The sequence below is a fragment of the Lytechinus variegatus genome, chromosome 5, assembly GCF_018143015.1.
Source record: "Lytechinus variegatus isolate NC3 chromosome 5, Lvar_3.0, whole genome shotgun sequence".
Taxonomy (NCBI): Eukaryota; Metazoa; Echinodermata; class Echinoidea; order Temnopleuroida; family Toxopneustidae; genus Lytechinus; species Lytechinus variegatus.
In genome coordinates, this window is record NC_054744.1 from 24,249,343 (window position 1) to 24,263,479 (window position 14,137).

General features: G+C 34.8%; 1 protein-coding gene across 1 annotated transcript in view; it reads left to right on the forward strand.

Annotated features, from left to right (window-relative positions):
• Positions 1 to 13,424, forward strand: part of LOC121415780 (L-threonine 3-dehydrogenase-like) — a 28,483-nt gene extending 15,059 nt beyond the window's left edge. Inside the window, exons 4-7 of the mRNA XM_041609108.1 lie at positions 1,019 to 1,151; positions 10,229 to 10,278; positions 11,145 to 11,289; positions 12,001 to 13,424. Coding sequence (XP_041465042.1) covers positions 1,019 to 1,151; positions 10,229 to 10,278; positions 11,145 to 11,289; positions 12,001 to 12,188 — 516 coding nt within the window. The 3' untranslated portion in view covers positions 12,189 to 13,424. The remainder of the gene's footprint in view (positions 1 to 1,018; positions 1,152 to 10,228; positions 10,279 to 11,144; positions 11,290 to 12,000) is intronic.
• The last annotated feature ends 713 nt before the right edge of the window (positions 13,425 to 14,137 follow it).

The following is a 14,137-nucleotide window of genomic DNA, read 5'->3' on the forward strand; positions in this document are numbered from 1 at the left end:
CCCCATTCCAACTTGATCTCATGATACCAACTTCCCTGTTCATATATGAAGGGTTTAGTTGCAAAAGGGGTTAGGTCCACTTTGGACCATTCCGAGAAAAAAACATGTTTTTTATTATCACTTATTGCAATATTCTTCTGAGAAACTTAATTGTCATGATGTACTACCCTATCATGAGAACACAAAAAATGGGGTATAAAAGCAATATACCTGTCTTCATATTTTTTTAAGATATTCTTTTGCAACTAAACTGAAATGGACCTAACCCCTTTTGCAACTAAACTGAAATGGACCTAACCCCTTTCGAAAAAAAATATTTTTCTTTGCAATTTTAGTTCACTTTTTAATAGGAATTTCAATTTTTCTTTGGTATCATCTTATAGAGCTACTAAAAATCTATATATTGAGACATAAAAATCAAATTTGATGAAAAATGGACCTAACCCCTTCTGCAAGTGAGCTCTTCATATATAAAAACAAGTTACTTTAAAAATCAATTCACAATCAAATTGTTCCCAAGAAGTGGGTCTACTTGGTGTGTGTATATGGATGTGCTTTTTTATAGTCTTTATAAACTTTTCCTTCTCACCCCCCCCCTTGAAATTGTTCTCGATTCACATATTTCGCTGATTTCATTCAGTGTTGGTAAAAACAAGCCACATCATCAATTCACTAGAGTCTAATTCTTCTCCAGGGAGTGGGTCATAACGTGTGTATGGATGTGTTCTCTTTTACAGTCTTCACACTCTTTAATATTCCACAGCCACCCCAAGATGATCTCATGCACCCACTTCCATGGTTTCATAAATAAAAACAACTTTACATAGTCAATTCTTAATAATCCAATTCTTCCCCAGGGAGTGGGTCTACTTGGTGTGTATATGGATGTGCTGTCTTTCGCATACAGTGTACTGCCCCTTCTCACAGTCCCCCTAACCCGATTCACCCACTTCCCTGATTTCTTTATGAATAAAACCATGTTACGTGATCAATTTACAATTTTCCAATTGTTCCCCAGGGAGCGGGTCTACTAGGTGTGTATGGATGTGCTCTCCTTCACAGTCTTGGCTTCGGAAGGGTGTATGTCAGTGATGTCGATGGGAAGAGACTGAGTACCATTCCCCTGTTTGGAGGGACCCCCATCGTAGCAGGTAGGAATACGCTCTAATTGATGGTCCGGGATTGTACATGCCTATGCATTTTCAGTCGCAATGCATTATGGGACATGATTCTAGTTCACAGAGAAGCAAGTGCAATGTTTCAGTTTTCTATTGTAATTTTATCCAGTATTTTTTGCCCCCGAAATTGATTTGTTTTGATTGGTTTCTATTACCTGTTTTTTTATACAAATAAATGAAACTTCAGCTTCCACCCCACTCCCCATTTACAAAACCATTCTTCAGCCTATAATAGCCTTTGTAAAATGTCCATAGCCATTGTATCTTGTCTCAAGGAGAGATCTATCCTAATTTGATGGTTACCATGCCAACGGATGGAGCTTCCTGAAGACAATTAACCTATGTTATTGTCGCTCGGTAGATCACTATCATGAAATTGGAGAATAATTGCTGCTCAATTTATAGTCAAATACCTGTGCATGAGTGTGACAGGGCAGTAAAATGCAAAATTATTAACTTAAATTTGTGTTTTTTTGATTGACAACAAGACCATAGTGCCTCTGCAATAAATTATACACTTCAGTTTGTATTTGAGTCGACCTGATTGACATGTGACAATAATTAGTTTGTCTTTATTTTGCACAGAATATCTTGTTATGTTGGATAAGTGGGTTTCCTCTAAACACAGGCGGAGGGGGGGGGGGGCTGATACATGTACATGTGTCCCTGTGAAAAAGTAAGGTAAGGTAACAAGACCATAGTGCCTCTGCAATAAATTATACACTTCAGTTTGTATTTGAGTCGACCTGATTGAAAATGTGACAATAATTAGTTTGTCTTTATTTTGCACAGAATATCTTGTTATGTTGGATAATTGGGTTTCCTCCTAACACAGTAGGAGGGGGGGGGGGGGGCTGATACATGTATGTGCCTCTGTGAAAAAGTAAGGTTAGAGTTTAGGGAACTTTATTTAAGTTTAACCTACATAACTGGTCACTTTTTTCAAGGTTGGGTGTTGTAAAATAGTATGAGTGTGATAATTCAGTCTGATCTATAACATGGTATATAATTAGAAGGAAAAAAGATGAAGGAGGAGGAGAAGGAGTTAGGAATAAGAAGGAAGAGGAGAAGAAGAAGAAAAAAAAACCCATTGTTCCATAAGCTGAGAACCCTAACCATACATGTACATGACATCCATTACCTTCAAATTGCTCTTTTCATGTACTGATTCCAAATCCGCAAACTTACAGACAACCTTTTAAAAATCTTCCGTTGCAATACATCTATTCATAATTAGCCAACCCGAACCTCTACAAAATAATATTCATTTAGAAAACCCAAGAACAGCTCTTGCCCATAGATCTATCTGACATACTGGCCCTGACATTTGGAATTCTCTTTCTATCTATATTCATTCGTGCTCAACGAAAAAAAAATCCTTTAAGAGGCAAATTAAAATATTTCCTTCTTTCAAAATATGAAACACAAGGCTGATAATGATGTCATGTATGTTGTATTACCATTGCATGGTTACATAATATACCACCACACATATGTAATTCCTATTTTTGCTATTGTTTGTATTTATTATACAAACAAAATACCTTACCAACGAGTTTTCGTTATCAAAACATGATGTCTTGTATTTCATATATTGTTAGAACTATCTTCATGTTTCTCTCTTTGTATTCAGTTCTTTCTTCCCCACTCTGTTTTTCACCACTCCCTCTATCTCTCTTGCTCTTCTTTTAACTCTTAATTGATGTTCGCATCATTGAATGTATTATTTTAGCCAATTTCTAATTATGTATCTTTGTATTTTTTTCTTGGAACGTCATTCTCAAGCTCATAGAGCTTAAGATGCTCCAATCATGTATTATAATATGAATGATTATATATGAATATTATGTAATGTTGACAATGATGTATATATATATATATATATATATATATATATATGAATAAAATCAAATCAAATCAAAGAAGAAGAAAAAAAAGAAGGAGAAGGTGAAGGAGGAAAAGAAGAAGAAGAAGAAGAAGAAGGAGGAGTCCTGAGGAGGAGGATGTTTCATGATTAACACCAACATTGTCAGGCTGATAGACAAGAATGCCTTTTACCTCTTATACAAAATTGCAATTTCACTTGGCTCGTGAAAACCCTTCTCGTTTCATCTTGAGTGATCAAATAAAAGGTGAAATATTGACAGAATATTCCATGCGCCCGAATGAATCAACGCAGTTCACTGGTATGGAAAGTGATAGCAAATATTTCCAGTTGATCAACTTTTTACTAATTTATTCAGTGCTCGCATAAAACATGAACTACAGTTTACTTAAGTCTCTGGAGTAACTACACTGTAGTTTTACAATGAGATTCCAAACTCAGTTGTTATGATATATATACAAGCACTTGGTGACTTTATCTCACATATTTTTGAAAAGTGAAGTTTCTGATACAAATGTAATATATCCCCATCAGAGTTCCTCTCATATTCTTTCAATAAAGATTATAGACTAATTAAAAAAATGAATGTATTGAATGTTTCAGTTACATCCTCCTGTTAACATCCTTTGATTATATGACTATGATATGAGATTTCTATGGAATAATTGTTTATACATAGTATGTATTATGTAGGGATAGTGATTTTCCCTATAAAAAAATGCCTTTTCTATTTCTTACAACCTGTAATTGCATTTCACATTTGATCTAAAGATGTTAATTCCACTTGTCATGGAAAATACATGTCAGCAGAAACATAATTGAATTATTGAATTTTGTTTTCTGAAGGTAAATTCAAAGAATTCTCACACTAAAAAAGTAACAGGTAACAGAACAGGCTTTCCGTTTCAGAGTATTAGAGAAAACCACTGTCTCTACATAAGACTGTTTTATGCCTCAAATACTAAAAGGCAAAACATTAACTCAGCAATATAGTACGTTTTGGAGCTCAAAAATATGTTTGTATAAATAAAGTGGTAGTACATATATGTATAATTGTGAAACTACAAATTTCCTGTTAAGTAAGAGAAAATAACAGAGGAAAAATAAAATATATTGGGGTTAACTTCATAATTCATTTGTGCAGTCATGTAGACTTTAAATCAGGATCTAGCAATGACGTAAATCCTCCTTTGTGGAATCTTCCCTATTGATCTCAAAGGACACTGTCAAAATCGATCATTTCACTACAGTCATATTTTCTGTTTTGGGGTATAGTTATGAAAGAAGAGCTATTTTAACTCTTTATGATTTTCCATTGCCGAAATGGAATTGTGATATACCCCCCCTGAGCAATTTTTCATGTTCTCTGAGCATACAAATTTGATGGAAACGTTTACAATGGAAGGATAGTCGCGTGTTGGCAACAATGACGTCAGTCTAACATAAAATGGAATAATTCTATTGAGAGTTGGAATGAAACCAGTGAAATCAAGAAAAGAGAGAGAGTTAATCAAGTGGCATGGAGAATAAAAGCCTCTGTGTGAGTTGTATAAAAATCAACTTTGTTGACTGTGATCGTGAATGAGAAAAGATAGACATGTATAATACAGTATACAGTGCATATCAAAAAAAAGTTTACACTTTGAAAAAGCCCTGGGAATAAAATATATACATGTGGGTAATTTTTTCACATACAGTGCGTATAAAAGAAAACTGGACAGTTTTGAAAAGTCTATTGAAAAAATTGTTCAAATCATGATGTCTATATTTTAATGTTAATAGATGCTCTGAAATGTTATCTTTGAAATGCCATTTAAAAAGTAAAATTTTTTTCATGCTTCAGCGAACACGGGACATTTTTGTCAGGTGTTCAAAAAGAGGCTTGCGCCAAAATGGCAGAATATGAGTGATAAATTATGATGTAAAGACTTCTTGCTAATCAGCAGACTTCTTCTAACCTTTTCATTATCTTTGCCATAATTTTCGAATTGTGCTGTCAAATTATTTACTTGAGTTTTTTTTTTCTCATTTAAACTTCTTTTACCTTTGAATTTTCCTTTATAAGTAAGAAAAGAAGACTTTTTGTCAACCCAAGCAAGACGGTTTGCATTATTAATTTGGATAACTTGTAATTATTCAAATACTTTTATTATGTGAAATGCCTTAAAAAGACATGAATCCCTTTTTCAAAGTGTTAATGATTTCTTGACCAAGTTTAATTATGTGCTTGACAGGACAAACAGGAAAGGATTCACGTCTTTCAATGTCAATGGTGTATTGAGTCAATTTTGAAGTAGCTTGGCAGATCGGGTAAAATGTATCAATAAGTTGTGAGCGAGCAAGCAAAAATATCCAATTTTTTTACAATATCCAATTTTGTGATAGATAGGCAATGTGAGAGATGTAATTGATTTGGAGAGGAACGTGGAGGGTTGTGGGGGTAGGGAAAGGTGAGGAGTGAGGGGAAATGTCAGTGGGTGAGATAAGGAAATTGAAAGGAGATGATATTTATCATTTTTATGCAATTTTGGTGCAAACCTCCTTTTAACCCCAGACAAAAAACATTCTGTGTTCGCTCATTTGTTTTAAAATGGCATTTGAAAGATAAGACTTCAGAGCACCTATTAACACCAAAATATAGACATCATAGACATTGAAACAACAATTTTATAGACTTTTCTAATCTTTTTGTTTATACGCACTGTACAGTGCGTATAATCTTGGGTTTGGGTCTCATCTATCCAATGAAAGTAAAAGTTTTGACAGAATGTTGTACTTGAGTGAGCACTGTCCATTTTTGTTAAGCTTGCAGAAATCTGCGCAGAAATGCTCATTTTCACGCTGTGTCAAGGGGAAAGGGCGAAATTAAACTTACCCAGCGAAACATTTCTCATACATTTCCCTTGCACTTTCAGTCAATTGAAATAAAATGGATACATTCAAGCATTTTTTAACAATTTTGCCACCCCAATTGAACGCTTTGTAAGCACAACCTTTACCATTTTTGTGCCAGCTGGATCTGAGGACTATCAGACATCTCCAGCATTTTTTCACTAAAGTTTTTATCATTTAAAGTGGGTTTACATTTCATTTTTCATTTAATACTTGTTTCTCCATACTTTCCCCAAGCTTGATTAACCAAATGAAAATCAAGCCTAAACCATTTCATGTAAATCACAGCTCAGGGTAAAGCAAATATCGTCACGATGGCCTCGGTGTGTGGGGTGCAATGCAGTCTTTGAAGTGTTTGGGCAAGGAAACAAGTTTAAAAAAGGTGAAAGATATCTTTAAACCAATTTTACTAACTAAATTCCATGTGTTCTTCATGATTAAGGTCTACTTTTATTCGCTTAACTATTTCAAAGTTCTGCGCAAATCATTTTTCACTAACTTTTCAAAAGTAAGTGGTGCTCACTCAAGCGGAAATGTTTTTTGACTGTTATATCGTCATTTTCTGAAATGGATCTGTACCAATGTTAAAAGGTGGAAATTCTTCAGGATATTACAAATTTATAATTTTACAGGATTTTTTTTAGTGTAAACTTTTTGTTAATAAGCACTATATATATATATATATATATGTATACATATAACAAAATATGCTGAAGATAATGCTTTCATTGCCAGTTAAGTTTTTATTGTTTACTATAAACTTTATTGGCAATGAAAGCATTATCTTCAGCATATTTTGTTACCTTACAGAAGCCAATACGTGAAACTTTAAGATATATATATATATATATCTTCATTTTCATTTGAAAGTAACAAAAGAAGGAGAGAGAAGAAGCAAAGATACCGCGAGAGGGATGGGGCTGATGGGCGATGCTCCAGGCTAAAAAAAAATATATGATTTAAACAGATAAAGAAAAATCATACAAACAAAACACTGAAAATTTGATCAAAACCGGACAAGGAATAAAAAGTTTCGGCATTTTAAAGATTTGCATTAATCTGGTGAAGCAGGCATGTCTTCGTGAATATTCAATGAGCAAATTGATGATGTCATATGATCTCATTTCCCACTTGTTCTTTTGTATTTTATCATATGAAATTGGGTTTATTCTAATTTTTTTATGCCAAGAACTGAAAAAATTGGATTGACAACTGATTTTAAGTGTATTAGATATTTCTTGCTGCAACTTATTTCATTATAAAGGAGACACATTTTTCACACATGAATAGAAAAAAATGAAACAATATGAGTTCATGTAATAACATAAGAAAAGGGAAAGTGGGGATGTGGCATTATCAGCCCACCTAATGAATATTCATGATGACGTGCATATTACTATTTTTCACGGGACAGAAAGGTATGTATGGGATAGGAATACATGATGTGTAATCAATTTCAGGAGGGATATAAAGGGGTGGTGGGGTAGGGAAAAAGTGTGGGAGGGTAGGGAAAGGTGATGGGAGGAGTAGGGAAGGGGGCAAAGTACATGTAGGATGTGTGCTTGATTGGAGGAATAGGGAGTGCAGGTGGGGCTACTGCAGAGGGATTTGACTGCAGATTGGGAAAGGGTATAGGCTAGAGAGGGGTGTGGATGGGACAACGTGGGGAGCAGAACTAGAGGTGTGACTGGTAGGGTGATGGATATGAAGGGATGGAGGGGTTCAGTGACAGGATGAGATTTTGGGATGGGGGAAAGGCTGAGAGATTGAGATATGGATGTGGGTAGGATGGTTTATTGCCATTTCGTCCACTGCCATTTTGTCCACTAACCACATGGTCTAATATCATTTCGTCTACCATCAGTTGGTCCACTATCCACATGGTCCAATTACCATTTCGTCTAATCACCATTTCGTCTAATAGCCATTTCGTCTAATAGCCATTTCGTCTATTATCATTTGGTCTAATAGCCATTTGGTCTAATGGTATTTTTTTGCCAATTGGTCCAATAGCCACTTTGTCCACTATCATTACGTCTATTCCCATTTGGTCTAATAGCCAAATGGTCTAAAGGCAAATGGTCTAATAACCACTTGGTCTACTTTCATTTCGTCCATGTTCCATTTGGTCTAACTGCATTTGGTCTACTATCACTTGGTCTAAACTCATTTCGGCTAACAATCATTTGGTCTAATTGCCATTTGGTCTAATAACCAATATGTCCAATTGCCATTTTGGCTAATCACCATTTCGTCTAATATTCATTTCGTCTAATACGCAATCTGGTCTACTATGCTGCACTAGCGCCCTCTACGACCCGAGTCGACTCTATTCGCGATTGTGGGCCTAATTAATTACCAATTCTCTTCAACTTCTTGATTTATTTTATCACTGTTGACTAGTGTTGTTCGTCATTGATTACTTTGCATTATGGAAGTGTTTTTAATTATGTATATTATTTCTATTATGATTATCCTTATTATTATCATTTTTGTTAATATTAGTAATATGATCATCATAATTATTATTAGTAGTAGTATTATTGTGAATTTTATTATTATTATTATTTATTAGTATCATTATGATGATTATCATTCTTATTATTATATCCATTAATTGCTACAGCATGAGTATATCACAAACATTATACTCATCGTTATTGTCAATACTACTAGGCCTACATTTATTTTAGGCGCAGGCGGGCTTCTAGCGACGGGAAACGAACAAAAAGGGAGAGGATAGTACAAGGAAAGAAGATAGGACAGATCGGGAAGAGCTCTTTTTTGGGGGGGTGGGGGGTATATTGATCAATAATATTTCTTTAAAAGGCTATATTGTCTTTCATCTGTTTATCGTATTTTGATATCGGAATACAATATTCTCCTTTCTTTTTTTTAAATAAAAATTGAGCGACAAATTAAAATAAAAGGACCCTTTTCCATTTTCCCCATCTTAGTTCCCCCTTTTATATGTGTGTGTGTGCGTGTGTGTGTGCGTTTTAGGGGGGGGGTGGGGGTGCCTGAATTGCTGTACCCACTGAATCGACCCTTGCGATAGTAGTTATCATCATAGTTTTTAGGGTTTTTTTAAAACTAATATCATCAATAATTTCAAGGTATTAAAGTCATTTCGCTCCCCTCCTCGGATAACGCAAATTATTTGTATTAGACGAAATGGCTATTGGACCGAATGGCTATTAGACTAAATGGCTATTGGACGATTTGGGAATTGGACGAAATGGTTAGTAGACGATTTGGTTGGTAGACGAACTGATTATTGGACCTAATGATTGATGGACGAAATGACTATTAGACGAAATGGCAATTGGACGAGTTGATAAGTAGACGATGTGGATGTTGGACCAACTGAAATTAGCCGACATGGCTATTGGACCAAATGAACGGTGGACGAACTGGTTAATGGACGATTTGGCATTAGACCAAATGGATTTAGACGAAATGGTTGGTAGACGAAATGGTTGTAGACGAATTGGCTATAGACTAACTGGCTATTAGACTAAATGGTTATTAGACGAAATGGTGATTGTACGAAATGGGTGGTAGACGAAATGTTGATGGACGAAATGGCATTAGACGAAATGAATGTAGACCATGTGGTGAGTGGACGGGATGGCAGTAGACGAATTGGCAATTTACCGGTAGGATATAGACAGACGTATGCAATGTGATAGATTTAATTGATTTGAAGAGGAACATAGAAGGTTATAGGGGGTAGGAGTGAGGGAGTTTGGGGGGGGGGAAAGAAGTTGAAACAAGATGAAGGAGAGGGAGAGATTAAGTAAGAACCAACTTGAATTGTAGGAATTTTTTCTTCACCTTTTCATGTAAAAAGGGAAGAATATAGAATTACACCCCACGTTTAAGGCCTCATTGTCACAAACTACCCATGTGAAGGTTTTTTTCATTTTTAAAGCAGCACCCTTTTTGAACTGCATAGTCATACCCCTGTACAGTATATGCATTGTATAGTTAATAGCTACTAAAATTATTGCTTCTGATTGGCTCAGAACAATTAATAAGTAAAAAGTAAATCTATTCACTATTTTTTTTCATGAAAAACTCCTACACGTATTTATGACTTTCAGTGGAGTTGGGGTTTTTTTTTCCTGGAGACAACATGGAAGCAATTTTTGCTCTGCTCTGCATGCTCTCTCCGAATGTGAATTTATCACATGATTTACTCTATTGCAGGTAAAGGCATTGTTATTCCACACTTCTTTTACCATTATTTATTTTTATGATAATTACCCAGGAGATGAATCTGTATGCTTCAAGGAGGATGAACTGGATATCGTGATAGAGGTAAGAAGTAGTGAAAAAAATAAGTGCGTGGGGGCTCAGGGCAATATCACTCCTAAAATGCTCAAAAAAGCCTTGGAAAATTTATTTTAAAAGTCGTCCTGGAAATTGATAGATAGATAGATAGATGGATGGATTGATGGATCGATGGACTGATTGATTGATTGACTCATTCATTCGTCCATTCCATTCATTTATTTATTTTTTTTATTTTACTAAAAAGGGTATGATTAATAAGAAAATAATGACCAATTCAATATTCATTATGTTAAAGAAACTTCGAGAACAGACCCTTTTCTTTTATAAATTCCAAAAAAGAAGTCCAAGAAAAGGTCAACCATGCATAAGTTTCACTGGCCCTAGTATATGGAATAGTCTCTTCAGCAACATGTCATCATGTCCTTTAGTAAAAAAATTAAAAAATTAGCTAAAGAGCTATTTAGTTTTTGTATGACATCCACTTTTGCAAAGCAGTCTAAGAGAAGAACTAATCATTGTTTTTTTTTAATTGTTAAAGAACTTGCCATGAAAATCACTAAAATAAATTGTGTGTAAATGAATGAATTAACAAATGATTGAATAAATTAATGATTTAAGAAGTGAATGAATCATGCAACATGCAAAATAAATTTAGAAAAATGCATTAATTGAATAAATGAATAACTGAATGAATGAGTATTAATGAATGAATAAATACATTTGTATTTGTCCATAATGTATGTAATTGAATGGATAAATGAATACATGAAAATAAAACTGAATGGATGAATGATTCAATCAATCCATAATTGAACACATGAATGAATTGATTTATGAATGAAATTGAAGAAGTCAGATGAATACTATAACTTTCTTTCACTTTATCATAGGTATGTGGAGTTAGTGGCATCATTAAATCTGGTATACAACTTCTCAAGCCAGGCGGAATCTATGTCCTAGTTGGACTTGTACATCCAGACTCTTATATGAATATAACAGCTGAAGCTATCATTAGAAAATGCCTTACTATAAAAGGTGGGTGTAATATAAGTGCCAGAAATGTGCATTAATTTGATTTGTCATATAAATTGAATAAAATAAATGAAATCTGAGTTTGTTATGGTTTCATTTGGTTTGAAATATCCATTTATGTGATAGCATGGTGATAGATAGGAAGGTTGTTTTTTCTTATAGGCCTGCATGGAAAAATATTTGAAAAAAAAAATTACAGTGTCTCCCTGTGGAAGATACAAGTAAAACTTGAATGGATAGATAAAAGTTATGGTTCTTTGGAACTTTGGTCTTTTTATAATATAAAAAAGTTTTTTTATGGAACAAGACCCAGAACTTCCAAATCATAACATACTTTAGTATGAATTAAAGGAAGAGATAATAATGATTAATAGTATTTAGTTCTTGTAGAGTGCATATCATGTGCCATACTTTTCTGGGTGCTTCAAAGATCTTGGATATTATCACTTTTGGCCTGGCAAGTCTTTTATAGGACACAAGCATTCCAAGTAAATTCCTACCAGGTGCCCATTTTTCTCACATGGTTTGGTGCAGTACAATTTGAATCAGTTTATTGCTGAAGGAAATAATGCAATGGCTGGGATTCAAACCCATGACCCTCTGTTTCAAAGTCCGGACACTGGTCCACAGGGCCCCAGTGTTTTGGGTTTTTACATCTTCCAGCAGCATTACATTCATAATTGTAGATAACGCTATAAATATTTCTACCTTCAGGTATCCATAACTATGCCCCCGAGCACCTCGAGAAGGCAATAGCATTCATGTCAAAGTTCAGCAGGAAGTACCCGTTTGAAGAGATCGTTGGAGTCATCTACCCGATATCCGAATACGAGACTGCCTTCCAGAAAGCAAGAGAAGGGTCATTCAGACGAGTGGGTTTGGACCCAAGTTTGCACTCATAATTGAGTCATTCATTAAAGGCCAATGCTGGGTCATTCAGACGAGTGGTTTTGGATCCAAGTTTACACTCATGACTTGACCGTTCATTGAGGGCTAATGCTTGGTCATTCATTGAAGACATAGGCTAGGTCATTTAGATGTGTGGATTTGGACCCAAGTTTACTCCCATCACTTGACTGTTCATTGAAGGCCAAGACTAGGTCATTCAGATGAGTGGATTGGAACCAAAGTTTACAATCATTTAATATCTGAATGAATTTTATGCCTGGCTCATTAGGACAAGTGAGTTTCAACCCAAGTTTATGCTCATAGTATAATTGTAATTATAGAATATGTGCCAATCATGCAGAGTTTCAGACAAGTCAGTTTAGAGCCAAGCTTATTATAATCTTAACTTAGTCAATGAATCAATTGAAAAATCCCTCTTTTTTACCAACAATTGTTTTGATAGGGGGTCTGTAAAATTAAGGCAATTGTTTGATGTAAGTAAGGAGAACTTTACCACTTTTCAGTAAGATTTCTGCTGAAAAATCTGTTTATGCAGCTGCTATGTAAATAAGCCTATATTATATTTAGGGTCTAGCTGTCAGGGTAGTTTATGCTGAGAATGTGTGAAAAATTATGTATAACAAATTAAAAATTGGTATAAACCTTTTATATGTTTAATGATAATAATGATAACATTTTGGGTTAAAGGTGCTTAATATTGTTTTTGTGCGAACATCGAATACTATCAGATTTCTAATAATCGAATCATTTGTTTTCAGACGTCATGCCATTGCTCTTTCTACTCTACGTTACGCTGATACTATTTTTCATGAAGACTTTCAAGTGTTCTCACATTTCATTATTGAGCATATGGTTGAATTCACATAATCAATTACACTAGAGTATCAAAGTGTAAGTGTCCTTCAAACCTCAATGTGAAATGTTGAATATATCACAATTCCCCTTGTGAATGTTTGGTTGCTTGTATGTGGGAACAAGTACTGCGGATATCTGGGCCCAGTACTGTATAGCTTAGATATTGATCACTGATTTCTACAATTGATTGCATTCATTTGATAATTGTGTATGATCAGGGCCCCGTCTTACCAAGAGTTCTGATTGATCCGATCAATCGCAACTATAGACTGCCAACAACGTCAACGTGTATTATTCATGCTTGTTCAAAATATGCTGTGTATTCATGCATTCATTTTTTTGTCTCACCTGCGAAGCAGAGTGAGACTATAGGCGCTGCTTTTCCGGCGGCGGCGGCGTCAACATCAAATCTTAATTTGAGGTTAAGTTTTTGAAATGACATCATAACTTAGAAAGTATATGGACCTAGTTAATAAAACTTGGCCATAAGTTTAATCAAGTATTACTGAACATCCTATTAGAGTTTCATGTCACATGACCAAGGTCAAAGGTCATTTAGGGTCAATGAACTTAGACCATGTTGGAGGAATCAACATCGAAATCTTAACCTGAGGTTAAGTTTTTGAAATGTCATCATAACTAAAAAAATATATGGAGTTAGTTCATTAAACTTGGACATAAGGTTAATCAAGTATCACTGAACATCCTGCATGAGTTTCACGTCACATGACTTAGGTCAAAGGTCATTTAGGGTCAATGAACTTTGGCCGAATTGGGGATATCTGTTGAATTCCAATCATAACTTTGAAAGTTTATGGATCTGATTCATGAAACTTGGACATAATAGTAATCAAGCATCACTGAACATTTTGTGCAAGTTTCAAGTCTCATGATTAAGGTCAAAGGTCGTTTAGGGTCAATGAACTTTGGCCGAATTGGGGGTATCTGTTGAATTACCATCATAACTTTGAAAGTTTATTGGTCTAGTTCATTAAACTTGGACATTAGAGTAATCAAGTATCACTGAACATCCTGTTTGAGTTTCAGGTCACATGATCAAGGTCAAAGGTCAATTAAGGTCAATGAA